The sequence below is a fragment of the Rhinoderma darwinii genome, chromosome 3 (genome assembly GCF_050947455.1).
Source record: "Rhinoderma darwinii isolate aRhiDar2 chromosome 3, aRhiDar2.hap1, whole genome shotgun sequence".
NCBI classification, from domain to species: domain Eukaryota; kingdom Metazoa; phylum Chordata; class Amphibia; order Anura; family Rhinodermatidae; genus Rhinoderma; species Rhinoderma darwinii.
Window position 1 is genome coordinate 430432612 of NC_134689.1, and position 16577 is coordinate 430449188.

The window sequence follows — 16577 nt, forward strand, 5'->3', positions numbered from 1 at the left end:
TTTTAAATTGTTATTATTCATATATTTATACAATTTAATGAAAGTATTTATTTTACTTAGTTCATTTTGATGTAAAGCAAATTCTGAAAAGTAGGGAAAATTCACAATAAACATTAATTGGGGATGTTAAACAGAATTCTGACTCAATTTGTGCCCCAACTAGATTTATTATGTGTTTTAGCCCCTTTTTGCCCCTCACTAGACAGTTTTACAAATTGGCAAAACTAACTAAAAGGGAAATGGTTCCTTAAACATTGTAAACACAAATAAGAGAACAAAATGTTTTTTTATTAAGAAATATCACTTTGTTAATAAGATATTGTGACCAAATTCTAATATTTTTTAGGAAACTAATTTTAAGATCTTATTAAATACAAATTTATAAAATGACCATTATTTTTTTAACTAAATTTCATTAAGAGGCAAATACAAAAAGTAAGAAAAATGTACAATAAATATTTTCTTTCTATTGTTCCTAGAATCAAACTGGTATTAACATTACATTGTTTCGATTTATTGATAAGCCAATTGTGAAATCTATTATATTGTAATAAGATGTGAAAAATATTCAACTACAGACAGGAAAAACTCTTAAACAAAGTTTCTAGATCTTCACATCTCTCTCTTCTACTATAAGAATATTTTCTTACTACAAAACATTAGATATTGAATTATAGAAGACTGAATTTCTTTGTTTTTTAGACTGTATATAACCGGGTTTAGAAGGGGGGTCAGTACAATGTAGACAAGGGAAATAAACTTGTTAACAGTCATTGAATATCCTCTGTTAGGGACCATATAGATTATGAGCATGGACCCATAATAGATAGAAACAACCACCAAGTGAGAGCTACAAGTGGAGAATGTTTTTTGCCTGCCTGATGTGGAAGAAATTCCAAAAATAGTGATAAAAATACAGACATATGATGTAATAATAAATACAAAAGGTAACACAATTATTGGAAAAGAAAGAAGAATCATTTCAATATATACAACATTTGTATCTGAGCAAGAAAGCTCTAAAAGAGGGGCACAGTCACAAAAGAAATGGTTAATAACATTCGGCCCACAGTAGTCTAAGTCACATAACAGTAAAAGTGTGACGAGCGCGAACATAAAGCTGAGAACCCAGGACGAGATGATCAGGCTGTATCTAAGCTTGACACTCATCATTGAGATATAATGTAGTGGTTTACAGATGGCCAAGTATCGGTCATAGGACATGGCCATGAGCAGAAAACACTCAGCACTCACCGTTCCCCCGTACAAATAAAGTTGGGTTAAACACCCAACAAATGATATAACACCCCTTTCCTTTATGATAACATCCAGCATCTTAGGGACAACACTTGATACAAGGATAATGTCTGACAGTCCCAAATGTCCAAGGAAGAAATACATTGGAGAATGGAGACGTTGGCTTGTGAACACCAGTAAAATGATCAAAAGGTTTTCACATATAGTCATACAATACATGAAGAGAATAATAAAGAAGAAAGGAAACTTGTAATCATTCAGAGCGGGGAATCCCAATATAAGAAACTCAATGACGGTTGTAGAGTTGACTTCATGCACCTTCATCTCTGAATGTTATATGGAGGCGTCTTGTAAATGTTGTGATGAGGTCTCTCTGAAGCTAAATTGACGTAAGAAGGAACATTCTTAATGTTCATTAGAGATTTTCAATTTTATCTATAGTCAATCTTAGTCTTCATCCCAGTACTCATCCATCACACACTGAAGATAAAATATTGGAGATATTTCTAGAGTCTGGAAGAAGATGTTCACTGGTTTTGTCTGAAAATGACAATTATTATTAGGATCTTTTATATACAGTATAAATCTTAAAATTCCCAAGGAAGAAACCATCGGAGATAATATTATAACATATTCTTAGTACATCGACTCTCAAGGTATTTTATCTCAGGAGATAAAAATAATAAGTCTCAGGGCGACTTGTGGATAATAATGCCCTATGCAGTACCGTCTAGTGATGTCCCCCCATTGTCATGTACTGTGCAGTATAATGACCAAATAATATCATCATTCACTGCCTCAATAACACGATGACTACAACAATGATTTATAAAAATGTTCACAAATATTATTAAACACTTATTTAAAATAAATTAAATTATTAGTTTATATTTATTAATATTTATTATTTATGTTTGATTTCTAGCAAATACGATAAAGTATCAAGAAATTTCTCAATACCTTTTTTTTCTATTGACCAAAAATTCTAAATTGCATTAAAATAGAATGAAATATAAAGTTCATGCTGATCTTCATGATATAATGATAAATATACATATACATATATATATATATATATATATATATATATATATATGTGTGTGTATATATATATATATATATATATATATATATATATATGTATATATATATATATATATATATATATATACATATACACAATATATATATATATATATATATATATATACAATATATATATATATATATATATATATATATATATATGTATGTACACATGATCATGGATGACTGAATATCTTTGTCTTGAATACTATATATAAATCTAAAGCCTCGACTTTATAATGACATTATAACATGTCAGACATGTCAGCTTTCTTCACATCTGGCAGCAAACCTACAGGCAGAGGATTGCATGAAAAAAATATGGCGATAGGAAAAGAAGACTTCCTCCTCAGTTTCCTACTGGAGTTAAAATCTGGTTGTCTTTAAAAAATATTCATCTGAATATCCCTTCCTACAAATTCGCTCCCAGATTCCCCGCTCCTTTTGAAATTCTGAAACAGATTAATCCCGAGTTTTATATGGTACGGTTACTTTCTACTCTCAAAATTCTCAACTCGTTCCATGTGTCCCTCCAAAGCCTGTGGTCCTGAACCGATACAGCAAATCCCCTTGTTCTGCAATTGATCCCAGCAGTTTTTCTGATATTTTCGAGGTAATGGAGCTCCCGGACTACAATAAGGTAGGAGGGAAGACCTGTTACCTTGTGGATTAAAAGGGTTCTGGTCCTGAGGAAAGGTCTGAAGAAAATGTGGGGAGCCTGATGAAAGTGTGGATGCCCCAGCTCTCATTAGAAAATTCCTCCTACGCCCTGGACCTAATAAGAGGGGGCGTAGGGGGGGTATTGTAATGGCTGCGGTCACTGACCGCCGACATCTTCCACGTATCGGCAGCCATGACCTCAGACCTCTAAAGACTTGCTGGTGTCTTCTCCCTCAGAGATGTCAGCACACACTGCTCTCCTCTTCTGCTGATGCCAGTAGGGTGCGCACCCGCACCCGCTCTTAAAGAACCATCACGTGCACAAGGAAATTGTCCCCCAACCTATCCCAGCACACCGGGAGCTTTAAAAGGAACTCTGCCCACTCCTTCCTTGACTGAACAATGTTGTGTCTTCCCTATGTTTGTTTTGCAAATGGTTCCAAAGCTGTATCCTGCATCCCGTATCCAGTATTTGTGTCCGATTCTAGTGCCAAATCGAGTGTCCGAGACGACTTCACCATCTGTGTCTGGTTCCTGTAACAAGTCAAGTGTCCTAAATGACTTCACCATCAGTGTCAGGTGCCCGTGCCAAGTCCCGCGTCTGAGACAACTGCACTACTCCTGTTCCTTGTCCTAGCCAAGTCCAGTGTCCGAGACAACTGCACTACTCCTGTACGGTGTCCTAGCCAAGTCCAGTGTCCAAGACGATTGCTCTACTCCTGTCTGGTGTCCTAGCCAAGTCCAGTGTCTGAGACAACTACACTACTCCTCTCCGGTATCCTAGCCAAGTTTCATTGTCCTGCACAGACTTGCTTCCCCTAATTGTCTGGCATATAACCACCTCTGACTTTCCAGGTAGTTTATCATCACTGACTCCCATAAACTCTGCTGATCAGCAGCTGCTCCATTACGGTAGAGTGGCCCAGTGGGTCCACATACCTACCAGTTGTTACAGCTTTGAGAATAAACATGTTTTCACGATACTCTATCACAAGATGTCTATGCTATGTGTGTCTGTGTTGCCACCAAATGTTTGTGATGTGAATTGCAGTCTGACAAGGATTTTACTAGTATGTCACGATATTGTTTTAAATTTGTTTCATGAGAGATTGGACTCCTTAACCAAATTCAAGCAAGGGTAAGAGTGACGGATTTTTATAACATGAACTCAAGGTATTTAATATTAAAAAGATTGAAAAAATAATAAGTCTCAGGGATAATATTGAAGGGGTATTCCCATATCACAAATGTATGGCATATCCAGAGGACATGCCATAAATGTTTCATTGGTGCGAGTCCCAGGTCTAGTATTTTCACCTACGTGGAGAATGTGGGTCTCCCAACCATCATCCCGCCTGGTAAAGCGGCCACTGGCTACCGCATCCAGGTGGAGAATAAATGGAAAGGGCGCCTCACATTATCAGGGCTCTTTCTATTCTGTTCCATGCGAGTTACGGAAACAGTCGAGCAAGCACTACTCTCCTGTTTCTGTGAATCCCCTAGAACAGAGCTGTGACCCACATCTATCAGAAATGTATAGCATATTCTGTAACTACGCCATAAATGTTTGAGCTGGGAATAACCTTTTATAGCACATACTGTCAAAATAAATATGTGGAAGATTTTTTGATCAGTACATTTCAATGTATAAATATTAGTAAAAGTATAAAGAGGGTGTTTCCTCCAGGTGTAGCTGGGTTTATCAGGGGGTTTAGGGCACGAAAGTAGGGGTATTCAAAGAGGAGAAGAGCGTTTATCTGCCACTTATGAAGGGCTACTCTGTGCATATGGCACTAACAGCAAAGCAACTCGCATGTGGTCTCTTACATGCTAAGTACTGCTCCACTTCCGGTGCTCGTGTGTGCTAGCCAATCATGATGTCACATTTCCGGGGGGCGGGCCTGTAACGGAGTGGCTGGGAGAAGTGACGTACTGCGACTTCACAATTCTGGAGGCGACGGTAAACACTCCGAGCTTCTACACTCCGTAGTGTAATCATGCTGGAGCAGCATGTTTGTTGGACTTTTTGGGCGCTCTGCAGAGGCAGAGTGTCTAAGATCTGAAGTGGGGACTGCAAATGTTGCTTGTCTACAGTGATGTAAGCAAGAAGGAGATTAACCCAAAATAGCTTGTAGGGAATTCATTTGGGGCCGCTCATAAGTAGAAGACGAGGGTGGGAGGGACTGATAGTTTCGTGATAGGTTTAAGAATGGTTGCGGATAAATTAAGGTTGAAAGGTGTAAATCACCTGTTCACCTATTGTCGAGGGTAGTGTCACGTTTCTGTGAATACAACCACTGCACAGTACATTTTGTTAAATCGATGCATAAGAACATGGAAAAATTTGTGGATGGCAGTACGGTAAAGGTTTATGCCAGAGACATGTGAGTGTCTTGGAGTAGGCGAGGCTTCAGGGACCTACATGTCAAATCAAGCAACTGAACGTCTTTTGTTCGTTCAGGCCTCTGGTTGCCACTGTGCTTAATTTGAAGATTCAAATTGTCTCCCTCTGTAGCATCTCTTTATTCCAGTTGCCTCTCCTACCTTATTGTGGAACCACCTTTATTCCCATAAGTTTGGCATATTCTGAGTAACCGTCATGTAAGCTATTCATGTATCTTGGCTTTTGTGATGTCCAGAACATGTTCACTAATCCTTATATGGAATTCATGGATAGTTTTACCTACGAGCATGTGGCCTTGTAGATCACCTCTCAGAAGTGGCAGTTAATGAAGTTGTGAAAACGGAATTGTTAGTTGGTGACAATGCTGGAGTTAGGGACTCGCAAGTCTGGGGATCCTTGTCGTGGATTGCGAGCTTGCGTCCCTTTGGCCAAAATGATTACCAATACCCCAGGTATTTTTCATTATTATGTATATTCGCTTCTCTTGGACACAGCCGGGTCTTTGATGCTGGGAGAGCATGGTGTGTTGTTGTTTGGCATAGCAAGCAGGGTAGCCCGCTCTATGAATTATCAAGGCGTCACAAATAGGCTTCTACCTGGCTATACACGTTGTGCCTCATTACGTACACACTATCCCTCCATGTTTCACTCACTTGCACCCTATTATCCATTTATTTTTATTGAGGCACTTCACTCATTACTGCCCCCTATATTTCACTTATAGTATTACACTTGCACACACACTATTCATTTATTATTTCTTACTACACATCCCATGCACCACACACCACTCCCCTCAAGACTAGTGGGAGTGGCTATTATTATTTAAAGCACCTGCTCACCCTTTCATCAGCGTTTCTGACCTGGCTGTGTCCATTTGTAATCGTCTTTTCTGTGTGTAAGTATTTACAAGCAATGGACCCGCTACAGCGGAAGGACCCATTTATTATTTTCTGTAGCCATGTCCCCTCTCTCACAGGGGGCTGAAAATGACTGTGGACTAGTTGATCCCTTAATCTCCTACCTCATCTATATGTTACTTGTAGGGAAGACCTAGGACATCTGTTATGTCAGGATCCATTTTAGGTATACTCCAGTTGCATGCCAGAATCTCCTTCATGGGGCCAGTGGCCAGTGGCCTCATCAAAGGTCCCTATTAGTATAACCACTTGGCTGCTCATGTGTCTTTTAGGGCCATAGCAGTAGTGTGCGTTCACTATGCAGGGCATGTTGGCAAGCTTTTCTGAGCACACTATCAGGGTAGGCCTGCTAAAGAAAATGTGCTCTGAGGTCTACAGCCTGCTTTATAAAGTGCACCTTCCCAGGACAGTTTCTCCTCAACCTGAGGTACTATCCATGGGGGATTCCTTTCTTAAGAAAGGGAGGGTCACTACTCTCCGACCTCGGAAGGGAATTTGTTGAGGTGGGCTTGCTGTAGATGTCAGTGTCCAGTTCCCCATTGGCATTTTTTGAAATACTTACATCTAGAAGGGAGAAAGCTCGACTGAATTTCATATGTGAAAAGGAAACCAATCATTAAGATGTTCGACAAAGGACACAAATGCATCTTTTTTACCATTCCAGATGACAAAGATGTCATCTATGTACCATACCCACAGTCCAATACTTTCAATGCCCTCTGGTCTGTTCACCGAGGAGCTGGGTTCTCCCAGAATGGCAAATATGGCACTGGGTGAAATTTTTTTTAATCTATATACTGTGCCCACAGTGCAATACTCTCAATGTCCACTGGTTTGTTCACAGAGGAGCTGAGTTTTTCCAGAATAGAAAATATGGCACCGGGTGAAAGAAAAAATAGGTGGGAGTGGTCCCTGGATTATTTACCTTTTGTCTTGTACATACTGTATATGAAACGGATGAACTATTGTTCAAAGATGGACCCTTATTTATTCTCAAAATAAAAACAAAATGTTAAATACTTCTTCACACTTATCTGATAATCCAGAACACTTGAGAATCCCACCCCATCAGGTCCCATAGATGCCTGATTTGTACCATAAACAAACAAAAATTATTTTTCTGAAATCTGGCATAGAACGAATAGTGTTCAGGCATTTTCACCTTCTTCCCATCTAAATCTGTAAAGACTCATCTGTGAGCGACGTCAGCTGAGCCTCCTGTACAGATTTGCTGGAGGAGAATGATCACAATACCTCATGTTGAGTGACTACAGCACAGCATACCTGGCACCATATTTGCTGTTCTGGAAGGATCTGGAACCAAATACACAGAAAATCCTCAAATTCTCGTACACATTTAATCTGGGTTAAAATAAAAATGTGCGTTATCGCACTAAGACGTAATTTATCAATCTCATCAGTACTCCCCCTTAAGGGACCCTGTGGAAGTGATACAACAGGGTTCAAAACTGCATATCCCAGCATTGTAAGTTTTGGCACTCTATCTAGAGACACTTGTTTGGACCCGGTAATACGCAATAGCCCATAACAAAAATGACTTTCTGCTGACAAAACGGCATTTTATCTTTTATATACCTTGTAGCCGTTTGCTGTTAAAACAACATACATTTCCAAAATGACCTTTAGGCAGTCCAATGCTGACCCACAGCATCAACATACAACAACTGGGTTCGTAGCTGCTGAGCACAAGCCTTAAAATACTGCAACACTGTAATTCTTCATCTAGAAAAACAGAGAATAATAAGTCACTTACTGTAAACCAATAAAAAGATGTGTGTGGGAGTAGGAAACAGTAGGGTTACATACATTTTCAAGTCCCTGTGTCTCACAATATCTGTAGTTAAAGAGGCTCTGTCACCAGATTTTGCAACCCCTATCTGCTATTGCAGCAGATAGGCGCTGCAATGTAGATTACAGTAACGTTTTTATTTTTAAAAAACGAGCATTTTTGGCCAAGTTATGACCATTTTTGTAGTTATGCAAATGAGGCTTGCAAAAGTCCATGTGGGTGTGTTTAAAAGTAAAAGTCCAAGTGGGCGTGTATTATGTGCGTACATCGGGGCGTTTTTAATACTTTTACTAGCTGGGCGCTCTGAAGAGAAGTAACATCCTCTTCTCTTCAGAACGCCCAGCTTCTGACAGTGCAGATCTGTGACGTCACTCACAGGTCCTGCATCGTGACGGCCACATCGGCACCAGAGGCTACAGTTGATTCTGCAGCAGCATCAGCGTTTGCAGGTAAGTCGATCTTACCTGCAAACGCTGATGCTGCTGCAGAATCAACTGTAGCCTCTGGTGCCGATGTGGCCGTCACGATGCAGGACCTGTGAGTGACGTCACAGATCTGCACTGTCAGAAGCTGGGCGTTCTGAAGAGAAGAGGATGTTACTTCTCTTCAGAGCGCCCAGCTAGTAAAAGTATTAAAAACGCCCCGATGTACGCACATAATACACGCCCACTTGGACTTTTACTTTTAAACACACCCACTTGGACTTTTGCAAGCCTCATTTGCATAACTACAAAAATGGTCATAACTTGGCCAAAAATGCTCGTTTTTTAAAAATAAAAACGTTACTGTAATCTACATTGCAGCGCCTATCTGCTGCAATAGCAGATAGGGGTTGCAAAATCTGGTGACAGAGCCTCTTTAACCCTTAATGACCAGGCCATTTTGCACGTTAATGACCAAGGATTATTTTTTGTTTTTTCACGGTCGCATTCCAAGTGTTGTAACTTTTTATTTTATTTTGTCGACATAGCCATATAAGAGCTTGTTTTTTGCGGGACAAGTTGTATTTTGTAATTGTACCATTTTTAGATGCTTATAATATATCGATTAACTTTTATTAACTTTATTTTAGGAGAGAATTGAAAATAAGCAGCTATTCCAGCATTGGTTGTCACTTTATAAATTTACGCCGTTTACTATGCAGCGTAAATAACAGGTTAACTTTATTCTATGGGTCGGCACGATTAAGGGGATACCTAATATGTAAAGGTTTTATATGTTTTCCTACGTTTGCACAATAAAAATCCTTTTAGAAAAAAATTACTTGTTTTTGCATTGCCGCATTCCAAGAGTCGTAACTTTTTTGTTTTTCCGTCAATGTGGCCGTATGTGGGCTTGATTTTTGCAGGCCAAGGTGTAGTTTTCATTAGTACATAGGACTTATAGATTAACTTATATTAATTTTTTAATGGGGGGAATGGGAGAAAAGAGAGAATTTTGCCGTTGTTTTTTTGTGTTTTTTTTTGGACGCTGTTTATCCAGCGGTTTAATTAATGTGTTAATTTTATTGTTCAAGTCGTTACAATCGCAGGGATACCATATATGTGTATGCGATATTTGTTTTGACACTTTAACTAAATAAAATTATTTGATTTTGACTGTAAATTATTATTTATGTATTTTTCACAAACTTTATTTAACTGCTTTACATTTTTTTTTTAGTCCCACCAGTGGACTTCACTTTGCGATCTGCTGATCACATATATAATGCTTTGGTATACTTAGTACACCAAAGCATTATTGCCTGTCAGTGTAAGGGTATGTGCACACGATAGCAGGCTTTTTCTCCTCCTCGCATTTTGCGAGGCTTCTCTGACAGCCGTAAATTTTGAGCTGCTCTTCATTGAGTTCAATGAAGAACGGCTCAAATTACGTCTGAAAGAAGTGTCCTGCACTTCTTTTGACGAGGCTGTATTTTTACGCGTCGTCATTTGACAACTGTCAAACGACGACGCGTAAATGACAGGTCGTCTGCACAGTACGTCGGCAAACCTATTCAAATGAATGGGCAGATGTTTGCCGACGTATTGTAGCCCTATTTTCAGACGTAAAACGAGGCATAATATGCCTCGTTTACGTCTGAAAATAGGTCGTGTGAACCCAGCCTGAAACTGACAGCCAATCTATTAAACCAATCTATTAAACCTAACCTAATCTATTAAACCTAACAGGCATTTGCTGAAGGCAGAACTGGGGACCTTTGTTAGGCCCCCGGCTGCTATGGAAACACGACGGCGCCCCGCGCTTTGCGGGGGCGCCGATGGGGTGATAGAGGGAGCTCCCTCCATCTGTCAAACACATTAGATGGCACTGTCACTATTGACAGTGGCATTTCATGGATTAAACTGCCGGGATTCAGAGCGCACTTCGATTCCGGCAGTTGCGGCAGGAGCCAGCCTGTGTATAACAGCCGTGCTCCTGCCACTGATCGCGTGGGTACACTGGCAGTACCCAAGCGATCAGAGGACGGATATATCCGTCCTCCTGCACGAACTAGCAGCTGCAGAGGACGGATATATACGTCCTTCGGCGTTATGAGGTTAATTCAATTGAATTAACTTCAAAACATTACAATGTCAAATCATATTGTATCATAACATATGAATATGCAATATAGCGCCACACATTCCAGCAGTCCATATTTTGTAACTTTTATGCAGACAAATCTAGCTTGCTGTAATATCTTCCTCTCTCTGCGTACTCAGTGACAGCAGTACATGTGTAAAGCAAAGACAAATTCCTTTTCACAGAGGTGAGAGATATAGACACGGGGCGGGGGTGGGGGGGTGGTGATCACAGTCCAAACTCTCAATATTAGCTGTCTCCCACCTTTCACAAAGCCCCCCTTTTTTCAGACCCAGGCATTGCTGGAAGAAATTAGAACTCCGGATTACATTTATAACTCTAATTATTTAACCCCACACACAAGACACACTAAAGTTTTTACACAGTACCTCTGTTAAGAATGAGAGCATGCAATATAGATATAAAAACAATGCTATACTGTGGCCACTGGTCTCATCAATCCATGCAATACCTGTTCAATGTATAAGCTTCTACCAGTCTGCTTTTGTTTTTAGACTATTTCGACACACGTTACATTACACATGTTCATACGCACATATCACATCACCCCCCTCCCCCGTTGCTGCTCCGTATTCTTCACTTTTCCTGTCAAAGTCTACACCTGTATTCGCATCCCTCGCTCACCAACTTACTTGTAACTACCTGTAATCACTTACTCTGCCATTATAAACTACACCTAGTTAACTCACCTAACTCCTGGTCATTCAACAATCCCTTATTTATCTCTCCACAAATCATACTATTTATCACAAGCAAACAACCATCTAAAGGCCAGCCAGCCTTTTTTTTAAATAAAAAAAATCTCTTTACAGGTTTTTATAGCGTCTTCGTCTGCCCTGTTTATCACAATTTCTTTTGGCTGTATACCAAAGGCCAACAGGGTTCTGTTCCCCCTGTCGCTCTGCCCTCTGAGTTCCCCATTATCAGGACTTAACCGAAGAAGTCCATGACGGCACTACATATACTACAGGATATTCCCTACAAATATCCAACCTCTCTGTCACTTACGGACAGTCTTTATCACTGCTGGGTTAGTGGTCTGTAACTCTGCTCAGTGTTCTGTGACTCTCAGCTCTGCCACCTAAGGGCAGTTTGTAGTACGTCTCTGTCGCCTACGGACAGACTCTGGCGGGCTAGGCATCCCCGACACTCGACTAGCTCAAAGCAAACGGGTGACAGGATAGCCTTTTTTCTGATCCGTAATGATTTTAAACAACAGCCAAATAATAAATACAATTTCCAACAGACCTATAACAATACACAAATACAAACAGTACCGTTAATTGCAGGGTAATTCTAGACAGCATTAAGCTTTCTCACCTTACACACAGACAGCTGCACAAGTTTTTTTTCACTATCAATTTAAAAATTTCACATGTAAATTACAACTTCTCTCAAGCGCCTGCTACAGGGGGTAGTTCATTCACTCACAACTTTACACTTCTATTCTAACAATCATCTTAACAGTTTAATTGCCGGCAAAATTCTCCCATGTCCTCCATACCATGAACTGATGTATGTCCTTCATACCAACAACTCAAGATTTAAACATCTTCAAGAATAACTCAAAATAAACGTACGCCTTTGCAATAATTAATCAAACAAAAAGTTTTTAACATACCTTTGTTTCCATTCTTTCATACCATTTTTGTATACATTTCTGCGTCCGGGAGATGAGACGACATGACAGCTAAATTCCAGTCCGCAATACAACAGTGAAAAAGGTTTGTGTAAGAATAAGCTTCTTACCTACCGCAGTTTTTATTTTTTTTCACTGATGCAATGCCCGACCTTCAGTGACTGCTATCAGACGATTAATCTCCCGGCTTTCGGCACCAAAAACTGTTGACGCAATCATGGCCCAAAATATATTAGACTGAAAATTTAATAGGTATGTCAACCGATACCCGCCCAGTGAATTTATCCAGATCCAAATCATAGGTTATATCGATATATTGGAGAGAAGGAGGACATAGACACCATGCTTGTATACTCAAATATCCTTCTCTGATGTTTATTGATCAAACAAATAAAATAATATCTTTCGAAAAAGGAGTAGCTTGATTCCAGCCAATCGTTTACAATGTTTGCAATGTGACATTGATTTTGATTTGATTTAGCAAATAGCAATGACAATATGTTTTGACCTGAAATATCATATGCTTAGAAGACTTTTAAATGTAAAACCATTGTTTCCCAAAACATACCACATGATAGTTGCTAAGAGTCACAATGCCCCCTGCCTTATAGTAAGCAACATTCTCCAGACACTCAAGGATAGTAGGCTCCTTTTCACAGAATAAAACTATTCTTTCTTTAAACAAATTAACACCAAATAGTAAATCAAAAATCGAATTGATCAAGATGGTGTAATATACAATAAGCAATCCCTCTGCATTTAAGTGAAGAACACACTGGAAAAGAAACAGGGGACTAAGAAGGTTTGCTTGGGATAGAAAGATAGATATCGGAATATTGAGGTTATAATAAAGAATGTTGCTGTTGGATCTCATCCCTGAGTGTCTGCATTTCATGACAACATCACAAAGTCCAATTGGGTTCATATGTACCAAGATCCAGGAGATGTGAAAAGTTGTGAATCTTTGTACTCCAAACAAAAATCTGGTCACCAAGGAATGAAGTACCTTATTTTTATCATAGGTGTGAAAAAGTGAAGATGCCCAATTGCCTTTTTGAAGTCCCTCATCTCCCAATTTGAAACTGATGGACTACATCTTTCTTGGCGAAAATGTTTATCGTGTTTGGCTCAAACCAATGTTCTTTCAGTTTCAAAATGATAGACTTCAGAGACTTGAAGCATGTCCATGTTCTGGTGAATAAAGCAATTTATATTTCAATTTGGAGTGCTGCAGTCTCTTTTCTTTTTATTTATATATATATGGATTTGTGATCTCTTTTGGGACAGAGATACTTACCTGCGTGCACTCCCCATTAAGTTGGGATATCGTTGTTCTATCTTGCTGGTCATGCTTCTGAATATCTAAGTTTTAGACCTCAGAGACTAGTCCTTTATCAGGACTATATAATTGTACTCCATCTTTGATTATGATCCCTACTTGCCCATATGTTGTTTTTATTTGCCCTTGATTGTATATAATGACATGATCAAATCTCTGCTGCGATGTATTACCCTTGTCCTTAGATTTTTACTTTAGATAATAGCTGACCATACATTAGTGACATCAGGCGGACATTTTCTATAGAACTTGTCATTCATGGTTGGTCTCTGAAGGTTGAAGTTTTAGATTACAACTTCATAAGTTAAAACAACAAACTAGAGATTGACCGCTGGCTTAATGTGTGACCTGGTCTGGGTTTGGATGCAGATCTGTCAACCACCAAAAATCACAGCAGATCAAGTTCTCCACAGATTACACGCTAATTCATGGCACAAAAATTTACAGACAGCCGACAGAAATTGGTCTAAATCAGTCTTTTCCGTTATCCAACATCTCTAGTGTATGGCCGACTTTACTCTCAGCTTGTTGGTTTAACTTGTATCTGAGTGGTGAGTGTGAGCCAAAAAGTAAATAATGACTTATATAGGAGGTATTCTGTAGGCTTTAATGTCCAAGAGGTAAATTCAGGATTTGTAGAAAAGTCAAATGGAGTCTGACTATATATACCCTGCCCTGGATGAATGGAAACCTTCATAGGCATCACATTTTCACATTTAGTTTTGAAATCTGTTGATCTGTTTTCTCAATGCTGACCTGATCTCCTCACTTCTTAAGCTGTATATTATAGGGTTAAATAATGGAGTAAAGAAGGTGTAAAGCAAAGAAAGACCCTTATTGAGGGTGGCTGAGTAACCACCTGATGGTGCTCCATAAACAGAAAGCAATGAGCCATAGAATATAGAGACAACAAGAAGGTGTGATGTGCAGGTGGAGAAGGCTTTTTGCCTCCCAGTGTGGGTCTGTCTCTTGAAGACGGTGAAAAATATACAGAGGTATGTTAGACATATAAAAATAAATGGAAATAGGGTAACAGTTATAGCAATAATCAAATCTTCCACTTTTACTATGTAAGTGCTCGAACAAGATAATTCCAGGAGAGCAACTGTATCACAGAAAAAGTGGTCAATGACATTGGAGCCGCAGTACTGCAGAACAGATATTTGTGCAGCCAAACTTATTGAAGTCATAGTACCGGCAAACCAAGACCAAAACATGAGATGATACTGAAGCTTAGCACTCATAATGGAATTGTAACGTAGAGGATCACAAATGGCCAAGTACCGATCGTAGGACATGACCATGAGAATAAAGCACTCGACAGTCTCCGAAACACAAAAGAAGAAGAGCTGAACGATGCAAGGACCTAAAGAAATGGCCGCTCCTTCCTTCAACACCACGTGCAACATGTAAGGAGCTATGCATATGGTGACCAGGATATCTGTGGCAGCGAGGTGACCAAGGAAGAAGTACATTGGAGAATGAAGTTGTTGATTGGTCGATACCAATGTGATAATCACACAGTTACTGGCCAAAGTCATCCCAAAAATCCCAAGAAAATAAATAAATATGGGCAACCTAAAATAACTGAGATCCTGCAATCCAAGAAGAAAAAATTCCGGGGACAGTGTTTCATTCTGTAAATGTATGGTCTATAGGGGAGAAAAACGTATACGTGTTAATGTATTTGCAAAATGTACTTATTGAATATTCCAATAAAACCATACAAAGGAGGCTACTTGGCTTAGCTATTATTTAGGCTGTATCTACCTGTGCCTGATATTTTTGTCCTTTACTTCTGTTTACAATTATCTTCTGTATTGGCTCTGTTCACATTGGTGTCTTGGCTTTTGTTATTAATGGAGCCATCAAAATTATGACAGTTTCGCTGTTTCTTTGACTTCTGATGGGCCCTTTAGGTATCCGATTTGTGTGAATTTGTTCTTAGAGTATCTAATAAATGTTCTAATATCTGATTAATGTCTCACCCTCAGTGACAAATCCTATTCACATATGTAAAAAACATTTATTACAACTTGGGTGCCCAGAACTGTTTCATTGTTCATATACACCGTTCAGCCATGAAACCTCTGTTAGGTGAAGTGAATAATCTCGCCGGTTCCTGACATTGATTTGTTGGATGCAGGAATAATGGGCAAGTATATGGATCTGAGCGAGGTTGACAAGGGCTAAATAGTTAAGGCTAGATAACTGAGGATGGACATCTCTAAAACGTCAGGTTTTGTGATGTGTTCCCGGGAATGCAGTGGTTAGTACCTGCCAAAAGTGGTCCAACGAAGGACAACCGGTAAGTTGGTGACAGGGTCATGGGCACCCAAAGTATATTAATGCGCGGGGCAGCGAAGGTTAGCTGTTTTGGTCTAAACTGGAGCATGGAGTAATGGAAGGTAACCTGTTTTGCTGAATCACGTTTTCTTTTACATCATGTGGACGGCCAGTGCGTGACTTACCTGGGGGGCACATGGCACCAAATGCATTATGGGAAGAAGACAAGCCAGTAGAGGCAGTGTGATATTCTGGACAATGTTCTGCTGGGAAACCTTGGCTCCTGACATTGATGTTGATGTGACACGTACCACCGACCTAAACATTGCTGCAGACAAGTACCCCCCATCCTGGCAGCATTATTGCCTAATGGCATTGCCCTCTTTCAGCAGGATAATGCACCCCCCTACCACCCTACACACTGAAAACATTGTTCATGATTGATCTGATGAACATTACAAAAAGTTCAAGGTGATGAATTGGCCTCTAAATTAGCCAGATCTCAATTAGATCGAGCATCTGTGGGATGTGCTGGAAAGAACAAATCTGATCCATGGAGGCCGAACCTCGTAACGTCTGGGTGCAAAATA

At 39.6% G+C, this 16577-nt stretch overlaps 2 protein-coding genes across 2 annotated transcripts in view; both read right to left on the reverse strand.

Annotated features, from left to right (window-relative positions):
• Window positions 1-630: 630 nt before the first annotated feature.
• LOC142748474 (olfactory receptor 1468-like) lies at window positions 631-1581 on the reverse strand. The gene has a single exon (XM_075855564.1). The coding sequence runs from the start codon at window positions 1579-1581 to the stop codon at window positions 631-633; it is 951 nt and encodes a 316-aa protein (XP_075711679.1).
• Window positions 1582-14417: 12836 nt separating this feature from the next.
• The window catches only part of LOC142750784 (olfactory receptor 5P55-like), a 29659-nt gene continuing 27499 nt past the window's right edge, over window positions 14418-16577 (reverse strand). The window contains exon 2 of the mRNA XM_075859761.1: window positions 14418-15353. Coding sequence (XP_075715876.1) covers window positions 14418-15353 — 936 coding nt within the window. The remainder of the gene's footprint in view (window positions 15354-16577) is intronic.